Source organism: Furipterus horrens, unplaced genomic scaffold, assembly GCF_987537825.1.
Source record: "Furipterus horrens unplaced genomic scaffold, mFurHor1.1.pri manual_scaffold_17, whole genome shotgun sequence".
NCBI classification, from domain to species: domain Eukaryota; kingdom Metazoa; phylum Chordata; class Mammalia; order Chiroptera; family Furipteridae; genus Furipterus; species Furipterus horrens.
In genome coordinates, this window is record NW_028327187.1 from 25,554,873 (window position 1) to 25,569,728 (window position 14,856).

The 14,856-nt window shown below is 38.5% G+C and overlaps 1 protein-coding gene across 1 annotated transcript in view; it reads left to right on the plus strand.

Annotated features, from left to right (window-relative positions):
• The first annotated feature begins 5,479 nt into the window (after nucleotides 1-5,479).
• FRMD7 (FERM domain containing 7) overlaps nucleotides 5,480-14,856 on the plus strand; it is a 49,958-nt gene continuing 40,581 nt past the window's right edge. Inside the window, exon 1 of the mRNA XM_090264033.1 lies at nucleotides 5,480-5,536. Coding sequence (XP_090120159.1) covers nucleotides 5,480-5,536 — 57 coding nt within the window. The remainder of the gene's footprint in view (nucleotides 5,537-14,856) is intronic.

Genomic DNA, 14,856 nt, shown 5'->3' on the forward strand with positions numbered 1-14,856 from the left:
CTGTTCACCTTGCCCTGGTGCTTCCCTGAGACCTCGCCCCAACCGAAATCCATAGTTAAGCCCCACACTCTTATCTATGTCCATGGGTCCATCATATATGTTCTTTGACTAATCCCTTCATCTTCCTTTAATCAGTTCCTACCTTCCTCCTCTCCTCTTACAGCTGTCAGTCTATTCCATGGTTCTATGTCTCTGGTTCTATTTTGCTTGTTAGTTTATTTTGTTCATTAGATTCCTTTTATAAGTGAGGACATACAGTATTTGTCTTTCACCAACTGGCTTTTTCCACTTAGCAAAAGAGTCTCCAGTTCTATCCATGCTGCCAGAAAAGGTAGAATTTTTTTTTTTTTGCTGCATAGTATTCCATTCTGTAAACATACCACAGTTTTTAATCCGCACATCTACTGATCGGCACTGAAGCTGTATCCGAATCTTGGCTATTGTAAATAGCACTGTAATGAACATAGGAATGCATACATTCTTTTGCATTGGTGTTTCTGGACTCTTAGGGTATATACCCAGCAGTGGAATCACTGGGTCAAAAGGTAGTTCCAATTTTAATTTATTGAGAAAATTCCATACTGTTTTCCACAGTGGCTGCACCAGTCTGCATTCCCATCAATAGTGCACTAGGGTTCCCTTTTCTCCACATCCTCGTCAGCATGTATTGTTTGCTGATTTATTAGTGATAGCCATTTTGGTAGGTGTTAGGTGATATCTCATTGTGGTTTTAATTTGCATCTCTCTTATGGCTAGTGATGTTGAGCATTCTTTCATATGTCTATGGGCCATCTGTATGTATTCCTGGAGAAGTGACTACAAAGGTCTTTTGCCCAGGCCCTGGCTGCTGTGGCTCAGTGGATTGAGCATCAACCTGTGAACCAAGTGTCACTGGTTCAATTCCCAGTCAGGGCACATAACTAGGTTGCACATCATGTCCCCAGTTGGGAACGCATGAGAGGCAACTACACAGTGATGTTTCTCTCCCTCTCTTTCTCCTTTCCCCTCTCTCTATTTTTAAAAAAAGGTCCTTTGCCCATTTTTTAATTGGGTTGTTTGTCTTCCTGGTGTTGAATCATATGAGTTATTCTTATATTTTGGAGATTAAACCCTTGTCTAATGTATCATTGGCAAATATATTCTTTCATATAGTCAATTCCCTTTTCATTTTGATGATGGATGGCTTCTTTAGCTGTGCAGAAGCTTTTTAATTTGATGTAGTCCTCACCTGTTTATTTTTTCCTTTATTTCCCTTGCCTTAAGAGTTATATTGGTAAAAATATTGCTATGTGGGATATCTGAAATTTTACTTCCCATGTTTTCTGCTAGGACTTTTATGGTATCAAAATTTATATTTAATATAGCAACAAAAAAAATAAAGTACCTAGGAATAAATTTAACCAAAGAGGTAAAAGACCTGTACTTGGAAAACTATAGAACATTGAAGAAAGAAATTGAGGAAGATAAAAATAAATGGAAGCATATACCCTGTACATGGATTGGAAGAATTAGCATCATTGAAATGACCATGCTGCCCAAAGCAATATATAGATTCAATGCAATTCTTATTAAAATGCCAATGGCATATTTCACAGATCTAGAAAAAGTATTCCAAAAATTTACATGGAACTAAAAAGGATCCTAAATAGCCTCAGCAATCTTGAGAAAGAAAAACAAAGTTTGAGGGATCACAATACCTGATTTCAAACTATACTATAAGGCCACTGTAATCAAAACATTCTTGTACTGGCATATGAATAGGCATACAGATCAATGGACAAGAACAGAGAGCCCAGAAATAAACCCATGTCTCTATGGTCAAATAATATTTGACAAAAAGGGCATGAGCTTATAATGGAGTAAAAATATCCTCTTCAATAAATGGTGTTGGGAGAACTGGACTGGTACATGCAAAAAATGAAACTAGACCACTAATTTACACCATACACTAGAATAAACTCAAAAATGGATAAAATACTTAAATATAAGTCATAATATCATAAAAAATCTTTCTAACTATGACTCAAAATCCAGAGGCCATTTAAAATTATTGTTAGATTTCACTATATGATAATCAAAAACTTCTCATGACATATAAGAACACACACATGCATCATAAGCAAATCAAAATACAAATGACAAAAGGGAGAAAATATTTGTAACTCATATCACAAAGGGCTAATTTTCCTAATGTTTAAAGAATTCCTAGATTGAGGAGAAAGAACAATTACCTATATTTTATATTTTTTATTACATGTGTCAGGTGTATAACATCATAATTTCACATTTGTATATATTTCAAAGTGATCACCCCCAAAATTTGGTTACTATCCATCATCTTGCAATTTAGCCCCTTTACCCCTTTCACCCATCCCTAACACCCTTCCCTTCTGGTAACCACCAATCTGTTCTCTGTATCTATGAATTAATTTTTGTTTTGTTTTGTTTGTTCATTTGTTTTTTTATATTACATGTATAAATAAAATTATATGATATTTGTCTTTCTTGATGTTACTTATTTTTCACTTACAATAATACCCTCAAGATCCATCCATGTTGTTGCAAATGCCAAGATTTCATTCTTTTTCATGGCTGAGAAGCAGTCCATTGTGTGTGTGACATCTTCCTTATCCACTCATCCATTGATGAACACTTAGGTTGTTTTTATATCTTGACTATTGTAAATAATGTTGCAATGAACATAGAGGTAAATATGTCTTTTCAAATTAACATTTTTATATTTTTTATATGAATCCACAGAAGTGGAATAGCTGGATCATATGGTAGATTTGCACTCTATTTTTTAGAGATTTTCATACTCTTTTCTGTAGAAGCACCAATTTACATAGCCACCAACAGTATATCTGGGTTCCCTTTTCTCCACATCCTGTTATTTCTTGTACAGAAAGTAAATAGCCATTCCAATAGGTGTGAGGTGTTATCTCATTGCAATTTTGATTTGTATTACCATACACAAGAATTAATTCAAGATGGGTTAAAGACTTGAATGTAAGACCTAAAATCTTAAATCCTTAGAAGAACACATAGGAAGTAAGTTCCTTAACATTGGCCTTAGTGATATTGTTATAAATATGACTCCAAAGGCAAGGGAAGAAATATAAAAAATAAACAGATGGGACTACATCAAATAAAAAAACTACACAGTGGAGGCCTTTATCATCGAAACAAAAAGGAAACCTACTGAATGGGAGAAAATATTTATAAACCATATATCCAATAAGGCATTACAGTATTCTCTCACTTATTGCGGGTATTACGTTCTAGACCTCCCCCATGATAAGTGAGAATCCACGAAGTAGGAATCTTACATTTATTTTAATATTTATATATATTTTAAGGCTTTATAAACCCTTCCCACACACTTATAAACTGTTCCCAGTCCCTTATTAACTTTTTCCACACTTTCATAAACACTACTTATGTTCGTAAACATATTCTATACTCTTAAACCTACGTAACTTTAACAACATACGTGCACAGTACCACAAAATCCTTCAATATAGCAAAAAATCTGCAATAAATAATTAAATATAATTTATTTAAAATCCCGTGATACAGTGAGGCCACGATAAGTGAACCACGATATAGAGAGAGACTACTGTATATCCAAAACATACAAAGAACTCAGAAAACTCAACAACAACAGCAAAAAACAAACAACCCAATTGAAAAATGGCAGGTGTGACTAGACATTTTCTCAAATAAGACATATAGATGGCCAACAGGCACATGAAAAAATGTTCAATAACTAATATTTTGGAAAGGGAATATGGAACTTCATGAACAGATAGCTCAGAAATAAAGAAATCCAAATGGCCCTTAAACATCTGAAAAGAGTCAACTTCTTTAATAATATAAATAATTCTTATTTAAAACTACACTGAGATTCTTTTTCTCACTTATCAACTTGACAAAAATCTAAAAGTTTGACATCACACTCTGTTAGTGAGCCTGGAGAAAATAGGCACTCTCATATATTGCTGGTGGAACTACAAATAGGCACAATGCTTTTTATTAGTTTGGTAAGTTAGCCATAACTAAGTTCCACAGACTGGGTGGCTTAAACAACAGAATTTATTTTCTCACAATTACGGAAGCTAGAAGTTTAAGATCAAGACACTACCAGGATTAGTTTCTACTGAATCCTCTCTTCTTAGCTTGTAGGTGGCCATCTTCTAATTTCTGTGTCTTCAAATGGTCTCTCTGCTCATGTTTGTGTTCTAATCTCCTCTACTCATAAAAACACGTTAGAATGGAATAGAGACCACCCTAATGACTTAATTTCAACTTAATTAGTTCTTTATAGGCCCTATCTCCAAATGCAGTCACATTCTGTGTATCTGGGTGTTAGAACTCCATTCAACACAAGAGTTTTGGAGGACACAATTCAACCCATAACAACCATTATGGAAGAAAATTTAGAAATAGCTATCAAAATGACCAATACATTATCTTTGACCAGATTTTGCTCTGGAAATCTACCATAGAGTTATACTTATATAAAATGACATACATTCAAGGATACTCATCTCAACCCTGTTTATAATAGAAAAATATTGGAAACAACCCCATGTCCACCAATAGGGGAGTATTTGAGTAAAATGCTCATCACTGACATAGTGCAAAATTATGCATTTCTAAAAAGAAATGAGGAAACTTACCATGCATAGCTAAAGAGAGATCACATGAACATATTAAGTAAGGAAAGGAAGACAGAAAACAGTGCAATGGTATGCTACCTACATCTGAGAAATGCATTTATATTTGCTTGTACAATACCTGCATAAGGAAACATTGAAGGCTAAATAACAGTAACCAAAAAAAGTAATAAAACTAATTAATAGTAAGGTGCAATGGGGGTACAGAATCAAGGGGCCAGAAGTAGAAGTGAGGCTTTTTTATATATTCCTTTTTATAAAGTTTTCATTCTTAAATTATGTAAATTCAAGGTCAATTAATATTATTATATATAAAGTTTCTTCGTTCAACCATGAAATTTCTAGTACAATATTAGACTAACTCCAGCCCTTTTTGTTTTGAAAATGACTGTTCTCTGCTTATTGATGCTTCATGTAACATCTTCAAATTGCGGTCTTGTGAAATAAAGAAAATCCCCAAGGGTCACAATTGCCTTCTTTCTTTTTATTTTTCTTTCAAGGAAGGCACTGAGTTTAAGAGGACTAGAGGGAGTCCAGTTGGGTTTGACATTGACCAAATAATAGACTTCCCAGATGCTATTGATCACCAGCACTTGGCAGCACAAACACCCTTGTTGTGCATTAATTCAAGCAAACAGAAGTGTGCCCTGCTGAGGGTGGGGTGTTTGGGTGGGGGTTGGGGTGGAGGGGCCGGAGAGCAGTGAATCCAGCTGAGAGTGAGATTCCTTGAGAAAACCCCCTTCCTGTCACAGCACTCACAGCACTCTGAGCCTGCTCCCAGCTCAACAGCCTCTCCGAGAATGCTGCATTTAAAAGTGCAGTTTTTGGATGATTCCCAGAAGATTTTTGTGGTTGACGTAAGTGGAAATTACATTTCTATTATTCCTTTATTATTCATTCAATAATTGTCATTTGTTGACAGCCCATTAGCCAGCAATTTTATGTCTTTAGGATTGAATGATGGAGGACTGTGGTTTTTAGCTTTGGAAAAAGGAATCTGTATTTGATATCACAATATAGTTCATGTTTTTCCATTAACCTTTCTTCTAGAATAGGTTATCATTTCTCAAGGGACAATGAAAGCAAATTTTAAAAATATTCTAAGTATTTGTAAAAAGACAAAGCAGCATTAACTTAGTTTTCCTATCCAAAAAGGTATTATTGCTCATTGCAATAATTTGCCTATGAGTCTCACTCCATGAACATTTATGGGGAGAAACTGTGGTTCTGAGGGAAAAGAGAAGGGAAAAGCTACCCTCCTTTTCTGAAGAAAATCTGTGGGAGTTGGGGTGGGGATGAAATTATGCAGTTGTAATGAGAACTTCAGGAAGTGAAGACAAGTATGAAAGAGAAAAATAAGATAATAGACTATTTAGTTTGATTTAGTACTTGTAGTTCAGGGTTCTTTACATCATTCCTAGCTACAAGGTGATTGTGTACCATTATACCTCATCTCTTCCAGAAAGAACAAATGTATTAAACACATCATTTGGGGCTCATCTTCCAATATCATAAAATATATACATTTTGATGTCAGGTTTTATGCCTGGGCATTTTGAAATCTATGATTTTATTGTAACAAAAAATGCAATTTGCTCTAATATTTACAGTAACTACTAACAAAGAGCAAAAAGTTTGTTTTCCTTTAAATTTATACAAAATGCTGGTTGTTTTCCTTTATACAAAAACTAACAACGGCTAGTGGGTGTGTGGGTAACCTATTTTTCAAATAAGTGTTTCATTTTTATTTGAGTCATGTGCTTGTTGGTGATGACTTCATGACTTCAGATGCTGTTTTGCTGTCTCTTCCTTTCACTTTTATTCACAAAAGGCATTTCTATGTCCATGGACCTGAATAATTTGTTTCTGTACCAAATAGCTTCCATTAGAGGTATGAGGCATTTCTTATTCTTTCTTGGAACTATGTTGAAGAAGTGGAAAATGTCTTTTGAGTAGTTTGTCCATTTGCAAGCTGGTGGTGTACACTCACTGTGCTCCAGTACCTGAATTAGTGAGCTGGATATTCAAAAGACACTGCTTTAGGCTAACTCTTTAACAGATATTTCAAGCAACTCAATGAGAAGTCTTTGACAAAAACTGACGGAAGAGCTTTCTGAATGTGGAGTTCAAATTCAGATCCAATTAAATGGCGGGGGGGAGGTGTACAGTACCATATCTTTACAAATATTTCTTTCTGAGGAGCTGATTCTAGCAACTTGAAGCCAACATAATCTGTCCTCAGGTCAGATGGTTTCTTTCCAGCTGCAACCCGTTGTTTTCCTTGGGAAGATAATAAGAGAGATTTGATACCCAGCAATTCAGGTGTCACAGTATTTGATTCATTTTGCTCTGTGGAAGGCTACTCTGTAAGTAGCAATCATGCTGTTACTGTGAGTGGCAATAGCACTAACTGTAGTGCCATGAGCATTTTTCTGCAGAGGGGAATGGCACCTTAAGTTAACAGCCAGTTATCCAACAGAATCTTCTCTCCTTAATAGCAGATTGATGATGATGATGGTGATAAAAGTAATAGTGAGTTACAAATGAATTATTCTTTAACATTTACAAAGCAATTTCATATCCATTAGTTCATCTGATCCTTCATTCCACCCTGTGAGTGAAGGTAAGAGAAAAATTAATCTTTTCCTATTTTGCAAACTAAGAGATAGGGCTTACAGAGCTTAAGTGACTTGTGCAGGACTACACAGCATATAAATGCAGAGCTGGGGCTTCCAATCCAAACTCTCCTTACTATTCAATGTATAGTTTTACCCAGAAGATGTATATGTTAATAGCCTTCTAGTCTTGTAATATTGCTCAGGCACATTATTTATTTTCTGTTGCTCTCCAACAGCATAGAATTTGACATAGAGTCAGCCTTTGATGATTGGTATGTCCTGAAGAGCTATGTTCAAAAAGTGGTTCCTAGAGGTGAAGGAGACCATGACATGAATCTTTTCACTGATTCAAACGCTTAAAAGGCAACCAAAACATTTCATCTTTTGTTAATACTATCATCTTTAACAAGCCCTGGCTGGTTTGGCTCAGTGGATTGAGCATCGGCCTGCGAGCTAAGTGTCGCTGGTTCGATCTTCCAGTCAGGGCACATCAGAGAAGGAAAATTCTGACTCCAAAAAACCTCCGCTGCCTTGCGGCATACCTCTTCAGGGGAAAGGCTAAGGGAGTAAACCCCGACAGAAAATCCGGAGCCGGAGTCCCTAAGGCGGTTTGACGTTGTAGTCAACACCGGCAACTCCTGCGGCGCACCTGAAGCCAAGCTGTATTGACTCCGTCTTTCCCTTGGACCCTTCAGCTGCGAAGAGAGGGGGGGTCTGCTGCATGGGCAACAGCAGACCCTCCATATCACCCTGCCCAGGCTCTGTAGCTTCAGCTTCACTGGAGAGGACACTCCAGCGTCATCGCAAGATGTCGATTCAACACGGGAGGAGACAGATACCGTGTCACTCCCGAGTCGGACTGCACAGCCATTCTCGGCGGTGCAGATAGACTCTTAAGAAGCTACACCATCGTCTCTCGAGACGGACGGCTGCCGCCGCCGCATCTTTAACAGGATGAAGGAATGCTTGGAACCATAATGGAGAGAGAGCTATTAGCAGCTAAGGAAAGCCATATGGAGGGGCTTTTGATACCAAAATTGACTGAAATCTCAAGAAGCATAGATCAGTCCCAGGGAGAATTGTTCTTCAAGATAAGATTTTAATAAAGAGTTGGCTGCATGGGGAGAAATAATTGAGTCATGGGCATTGGTGCTGATTTTGCAGAAAGTACAGTAGTAGAAATATGAAAAGGACACATGATCAGATAGAATGTCTTTTGGTTAAGGCTAATTGGCAACCCGAATCCTTTACTCTACTCCCAGTGGCAATATCTTGATGAATTTTCCGGTGTCCAAGATCTGGCTCAGGCATACAGACTCAGAAGCCTGATTTGTCAGCACTCCACAAGAACTCAAGTCAGAGACTGATGTTTAAAATCAGGATGCCAGTGTCACCATTTACAATGGGATTGAGGACACTAAGTTCCTCTCATCAGTTACATCAAATGCCAAATATCAGAAGGGTCAGATTTAAAGGAACTAGACCTGTGATTCTAATATTAGATGGCCTGATAATACATCTACCTTCACAAAGACCCTATCATTGAGAACTTTTAGTTATTCATTTGTTCATTTAGTTATTTTTTTTTTAATCAGAATATGTTCCAGGTCCTGTATGGGCACATTAGACTCTACCATATGGGTAGTTAAGGTTCTTGAGCAAAGGAACACTCTCACATGGGCAGTGGTGGCTGTTAGCTACCAACCACAGCTTCAGTGATTCTTTTTTTCTCTTATTGCATGGTTGAAATACTCCCTTTGAGATTGACCTTTCACTTTTAACACCTTCAATTAGATTACTGGAAAGAGGAGCTTGACCCAGAAATATCCTTTTTTATTTTTTTGGAGTTTAAGTGTCTGTGCTTTGAGGTACTGTGTGTTAATTTTACTGATGCACACTGAGACTATTTGTCAACCTTTCCCTTTTCTGAATTTCCAAAAGTATTTCAGGAATTCAGGATAGATATAAGACTTCAGAATTGGTGGAATACACCTTCTAAACTGTAATTCAATGAAGAAAATGTATTTAGTGAAAACCTCATCTTATGTAAGCCCTCCTATTTCTTTAATAAAATTGATTGTTGTCAGATATCAACATCATCCCTAGCGTGGCATTTTTCATGAACTTCATGTCCTTAGATAATCAAGCAGTACTCTCTAGAATAATGATGGGAGTGGGTAGGCAGGAGAAATGGAATAAGGTAATGATCTTAAAAGTAATTGCAAATTTTAGTGTAAATTCAGTTTTATCTCTTCAACAAGGGCACTGGAACTTTTCTTGATAGAAAGAAGGAGGTTAAGACCAAATTGAAGACTTAAACTCTTAGAAAGAGTAGAGAAGGTCAGGTTTCTAGCTTGACCATTAATTTTACCAATACCCACACATACCAGTCACAGTAATGAATGCCCTTGAAAGATGACTTTTATTTAAAGCCTGAACTGTTTGCTTATCTCAGGTTTAAATGGAGGCTTTAAAAAAATAATAATCCCATCATTATATTTGATACAATTCTGTCTGCCATCCCCACTGCCTGTGGCAGTCCTGTTTTTGTAGAAGCATAGTGAAGGGAAGAAGAGCTATTGTTTGTGAATTTTCTCACAAGCATAATTCATTTTGATGGTTCTAGAGCCTAAAGTCAATGTAAGAGGTTTGTAATATCTAAAATCTTACATGTACTTGATTGCTAAGTGACTGTATTGGCAAGCACAGTAGATGCCTAGTGGTTTACACAGTGAGAGGATATGGTGAGTTGGCTTACCTCATTCCTTTGAAAGCCCATCATAAAGGCCACCAGTCCACATTTTCTGAAAGAGGCAGTACCAGAACTGAGCAGTATTCAAGATAAATAATAAAGCAAAAAACTGCCTGGTGATTTTTTTTTATTGGTAATGGTATTTACTCTTGGATGATTGTCCAGGAGCCAGTTTTTCAAATTCAAACAAGAAGGGGTCTTTTGTAGCTTTGCCAATGATGAAAAGATACCTTTTCCCTTCATAAGAAAAAGTTCTCCCAACGCCAATGAGATGGAATTGCTCTGCTGTAGTAGAATGTACCTGGATTTGGGGCTACAAATACTGTCCCATTTTAGGTGTGTAATCTTGGGCCAGTCACTTAACCCCTTAGCTCCTTGAGTTGTTGTGAGGAGTAACATAAATGATATAATGTATATTTAGAGCCTGATAAAGTAGGATAAATTTGACTGTGCTATTTACAAGCTGCGTGGCTTTAGGCAAGTCACTTAGACTATCTGAGACTTAGTTGTGTCAACTCTAAAAACCTGGACTTTAGGTGTTAGGCAAAACTTTCAAAAGAATAAACAATTTGAGTTCCTGAGTAGGAGCTAAGGAAATAAAGAATGCAAGCTAGGGTGTAGGGAGATTTATGGTGGTCTACACAAAGGAAAAATTAAAGACCAATATGCAAAATAGAACATGACCCTTTGAAGGAGGAGTGGGGGTGAATCTGGATGAATAATGGAGTGTTGAAAGGAAGATGGAGAGAAGCTGGAAATCAAGATGAAGCAAAGGTAGTTAGAAGCTAGATTGTTCAGGCATGTGGTCTATATATAAAATTTGGGCTTTATTCTGAAAGTGTTAGAAAACACTAAAGAATTTAAGAAGCTCAAAATAGGCATATTAGCATCTGCTTACTAATTAATTTACTCATTCATTCGCTTAGTCAATATTTAATGAAATATGTGTTCTAAGTGCTGGAGATTCCAGGTAGATTCTGAACAATAGCTTCAAGTTCAGTGGCTCCAATTTTAGATAGTCAACCTATCTCTTAACACATGCCCAAATATCAATATTCCAGCCCAGAAGTGAATTGTGGGGAGAGACACAAAGGGCTTATACAACAGATGGTAATGAGGCAGAACTTCTAGGAGCATTTGATGCTTATGGAGATTTGCGAGATTCGGCAGCCGTCCGTCCGTCTCGAGAGACGATGGTGTAGCTTCTTAAGAGTCTATCTGCACCGCCGAGAATGGCTGTGCAGTCCGACTCGGGAGTGACACGGTATCTGTCTCCTCCCGTGTTGAATCGACATCTTGCGATGACGCTGGAGTGTCCTCTCCAGTGAAGCTGAAGCTACAGAACCTGGGCAGGGTGATATGGAGGGTCTGCTGTTGCCCATGCAGCAGACCCCCCCTCTCTTCGCAGCTGAAGGGTCCAAGGGAAAGACGGAGTCAATACAGCTTGACTTCAGGTGCGCCGCAGGAGTTGCCGGTGTTGACTACAACGTCAAACCGCCTTAGGGACTCCGGCTCCGGATTTTCTGTCGGGGTTTACTCCCTTAGCCTTTCCCCTGAAGAGGTATGCCGCAAGGCAGCGGAGGTTTTTTGGAATCAGAGTTTTCCTTCTCTGATGTGCCCTGACTGGAAGATCGAACCAGCGACACTTAGCTCGCAGGCCGACGCTCAATCCACTGAGCCAAACCAGCCAGGGCTGGAGATTTGCGAGATTAGTGAGAAGGAATCTAGATGATCTTCAGATTCCTGGCCTAGGTGACTGTTTGGATGGTGGCTCCCATTCACCAAAAAAGAGAATAAAATAAAAAGAGCAAGTTTAAGATAGGCAACCATTGTTTTTATATCAGATTTAAAGATATCAAAGAAGAAATACATCTGGAGTTGTACAGACCAGAGTTCTAGTCCTAGCTCTAACAATTTTAAGGTTGTGGAACCTCAGTTGAGTCACTTCACTTCTCTGAGCCAGTGCCTTTATCACTTATTTTAGTGATAATCATAACACTTTTCTCACAACGTCATTGTGAATATAAATAAAGTTCCAGAGGTATATTATCTGACACAACGTAGGCGTCCAAAGCATGTTAATTCCTCCCTCCTTTGCTTACAGGCCTTTTTATTTCTATAGTCTGCAAAATCCACATAGAATGGCCTTTCACCCTCAATTTAGAATTTCTTTTAATAATCTTACTTTTGCAGCCCACCTCCAGGCACTAGAACTTTGTTGCCCCAGGTGCACTTTCTCTTGGGCTTCCCAAGGTTAATTTATCCTGCTTTTCTGAGTGGTTTGCCTTTGCTTAGTTAGCAGCCTCAAGGGAATTGCTCTTCCCCCTGGAGTCATTAATCCTGGGAGGGTCCATAATAACTGTCTTGAGTTACCTAAAATAATGTTGGGTTTCCTTTAAGGGAGCTGATGGAAACAGCCAAACTCTTCGTGATTAACTATATTATAAATCACTCTGTGGTTATTTTCTTAATCGTATTCACTTGAGATGTGGAGTATGGCATAGGGAATATGATCAATAATATTGTAATTATTATGTCTGGTGTCAGATGGGTACTAGACTTATCAGGGTGATTACAGTAGTCCCTCTCTATATCATGGTTCACTTATCATGGCCTCACTGTATCGTGGGATTTTAAAAAATATTATATCGAGTTATTTATTGTGGATTTTTTGCTATAAGGTTAATATGGGACTGAGAATGGTTTATAAGTGTGTGGGAAGGGTTTATAAAGCCTTAAAATATATATAAATACTAAAATAAATGTAAGGTTCCTACTTTGCAGATTTTCACCTATTGCGGGGGGGGGGGGGTCCTAGAACGTAACACCCACGATAAGTGAGGGAATACTGTACTCTTAAGGTATATAGATGTCTAATTACTATGTTGTACACTTGAAACTAATGTAATATTGTACGTCAACTGTAATTGGAAAATTAATTTCAAAAAATTGAAAATAAAAAGCTAAAGAAAATTGCTCTGTGGGAACTACTCATAGTAATGCTAACACAGTTGTCATCGGCAGCCGCCCGTCTCGAGAGACGATGGTGTAGCTTCTTAAGAGTCTATCTGCACCGCCGAGAATGGCTGTGCAGTCCGACTCGGGAGTGACACGGTATCTGTCTCCTCCCGTGTTGAATCGACATCTTGCGATGACGCTGGAGTGTCCTCTCCAGCGAAGCTGAAGCTACAGAGCCTGGGCAGGGTGATATGGAGGGTCTGCTGTTGCCCATGCAGCAGACCCCCCCTCTCTTCGCAGCTGAAGGGTCCAAGGGAAAGACGGAGTCAATACAGCTTGGTTTCAGGTGCGCCGTAGGAGTTGCTGGTGTTGACTACAACGTCAAACCGCCTTAGGGACTCCGGCTCCGGATTTTCTGTCGGGGTTTACTCCCTTAGCCTTTCCCCTGAAGAGGTATGCCGCAAGGCAGCGGAGGTTTTTTGGAGTCAGAGTTTTCCTTCTCTGATGTGCCCTGACTGGAAGATCGAACCAGCGACACTTAGCTCGCAGGCCGACGCTCAATCCACTGAGCCAAACCAGCCAGGGAGTTGATAATAACAGTAACAACACTACTGACTAAAAATCATAGTATTTATCGATAGCCTGTGTTCTAGGTGTATTTTGCATACACTATCTCATGTTATGTTAACACAAATCAAATGAGTGTCACTACCTAGGGTAGTCATATAACCACTCTGTGCTTTGAGTTTTGTCATCTGTAAAAGGAGAATAATATTAATACCCACTTCATAGAATTGTTACAAAGGTTAAATAAATTAATATATCTAAAACACTTAGAAGAGAGCCAGTAAGTGCTGTAAAAGTTTTTGCTACACTGATGCCCCAAGGAATTTGGCTCCAAATTTAGATGGTAAATATACGTTCTAATACTCTGGCCCAAATAGCAATACCAGGTGAATGAGGCCAATAATATTATTTTTATCTTTATTTTGCAGGCATGTAAACTGAAGTACAGAGAGTTTGATTTATCCAAGATAACATTGCTATTTAAATTAATGGGTGATCTGAGGTTCAAGCCACAGATGAACTTCAAAACCCTGGCTAGTTATTGGTTAGGTGGTAGACTTATGACTCAAGTGGGCTTGCTGTATGTGTTGTAAAGCTTCCTGGTTTTCCAGGACTTCCTGATGTATCCTCTAGTTCTAAGAAGATGGATTCACACTAGGTGCTCAATCAATGTTTGATGACAGGCTGATCAACAGGCTGACCATAAAAACTCTTCACCAGCTCCCTGCCTATACGAAGAAATTCAGTTGATGGAACTTCTAAACCATGTTAGGAAAATCATCTTGGAATCACAATGTCCCACCATAGCCAATGTAGTACATTTCTATGCCAAGGATTTATTTGTCATTGCAGGGTACCCCAGCTGCATGATGAATGCCTTTGTTTAAACTACTGAGCTTGATTTGCCCCTTATAGTCTAAGGTTTGTTGATTCAGAGAATAAATTGAACTGAAAAAGAAAGTTCTTAGGCTTTGTCTGGCCTGAGGCCAGGCTGAGCAGCAGCCAAGTGTGGTTTAGGTGCTCTCTCCCCACCCCTCCATGGCCCTCATGTCTTCTGCTCTCACCTGGCTGTTAGGCTGCCCTCCTAATGTTAGAGCTCAAAGAAAAGGCGTGGACTGAAGCCTTCCCACCAGCACCCCTCCCCTGACCCTTTCCATTCCCACAGCTGAAAGGAGGAGGAACATGAACCCAGGAACTTTTAAGGCACTGGGGTAGGGACCTGGGAACTGTCTTTGGAGCTGGATGGATGGCAGTTGTGTGTTTGTTCAAGTATGAACCCAGG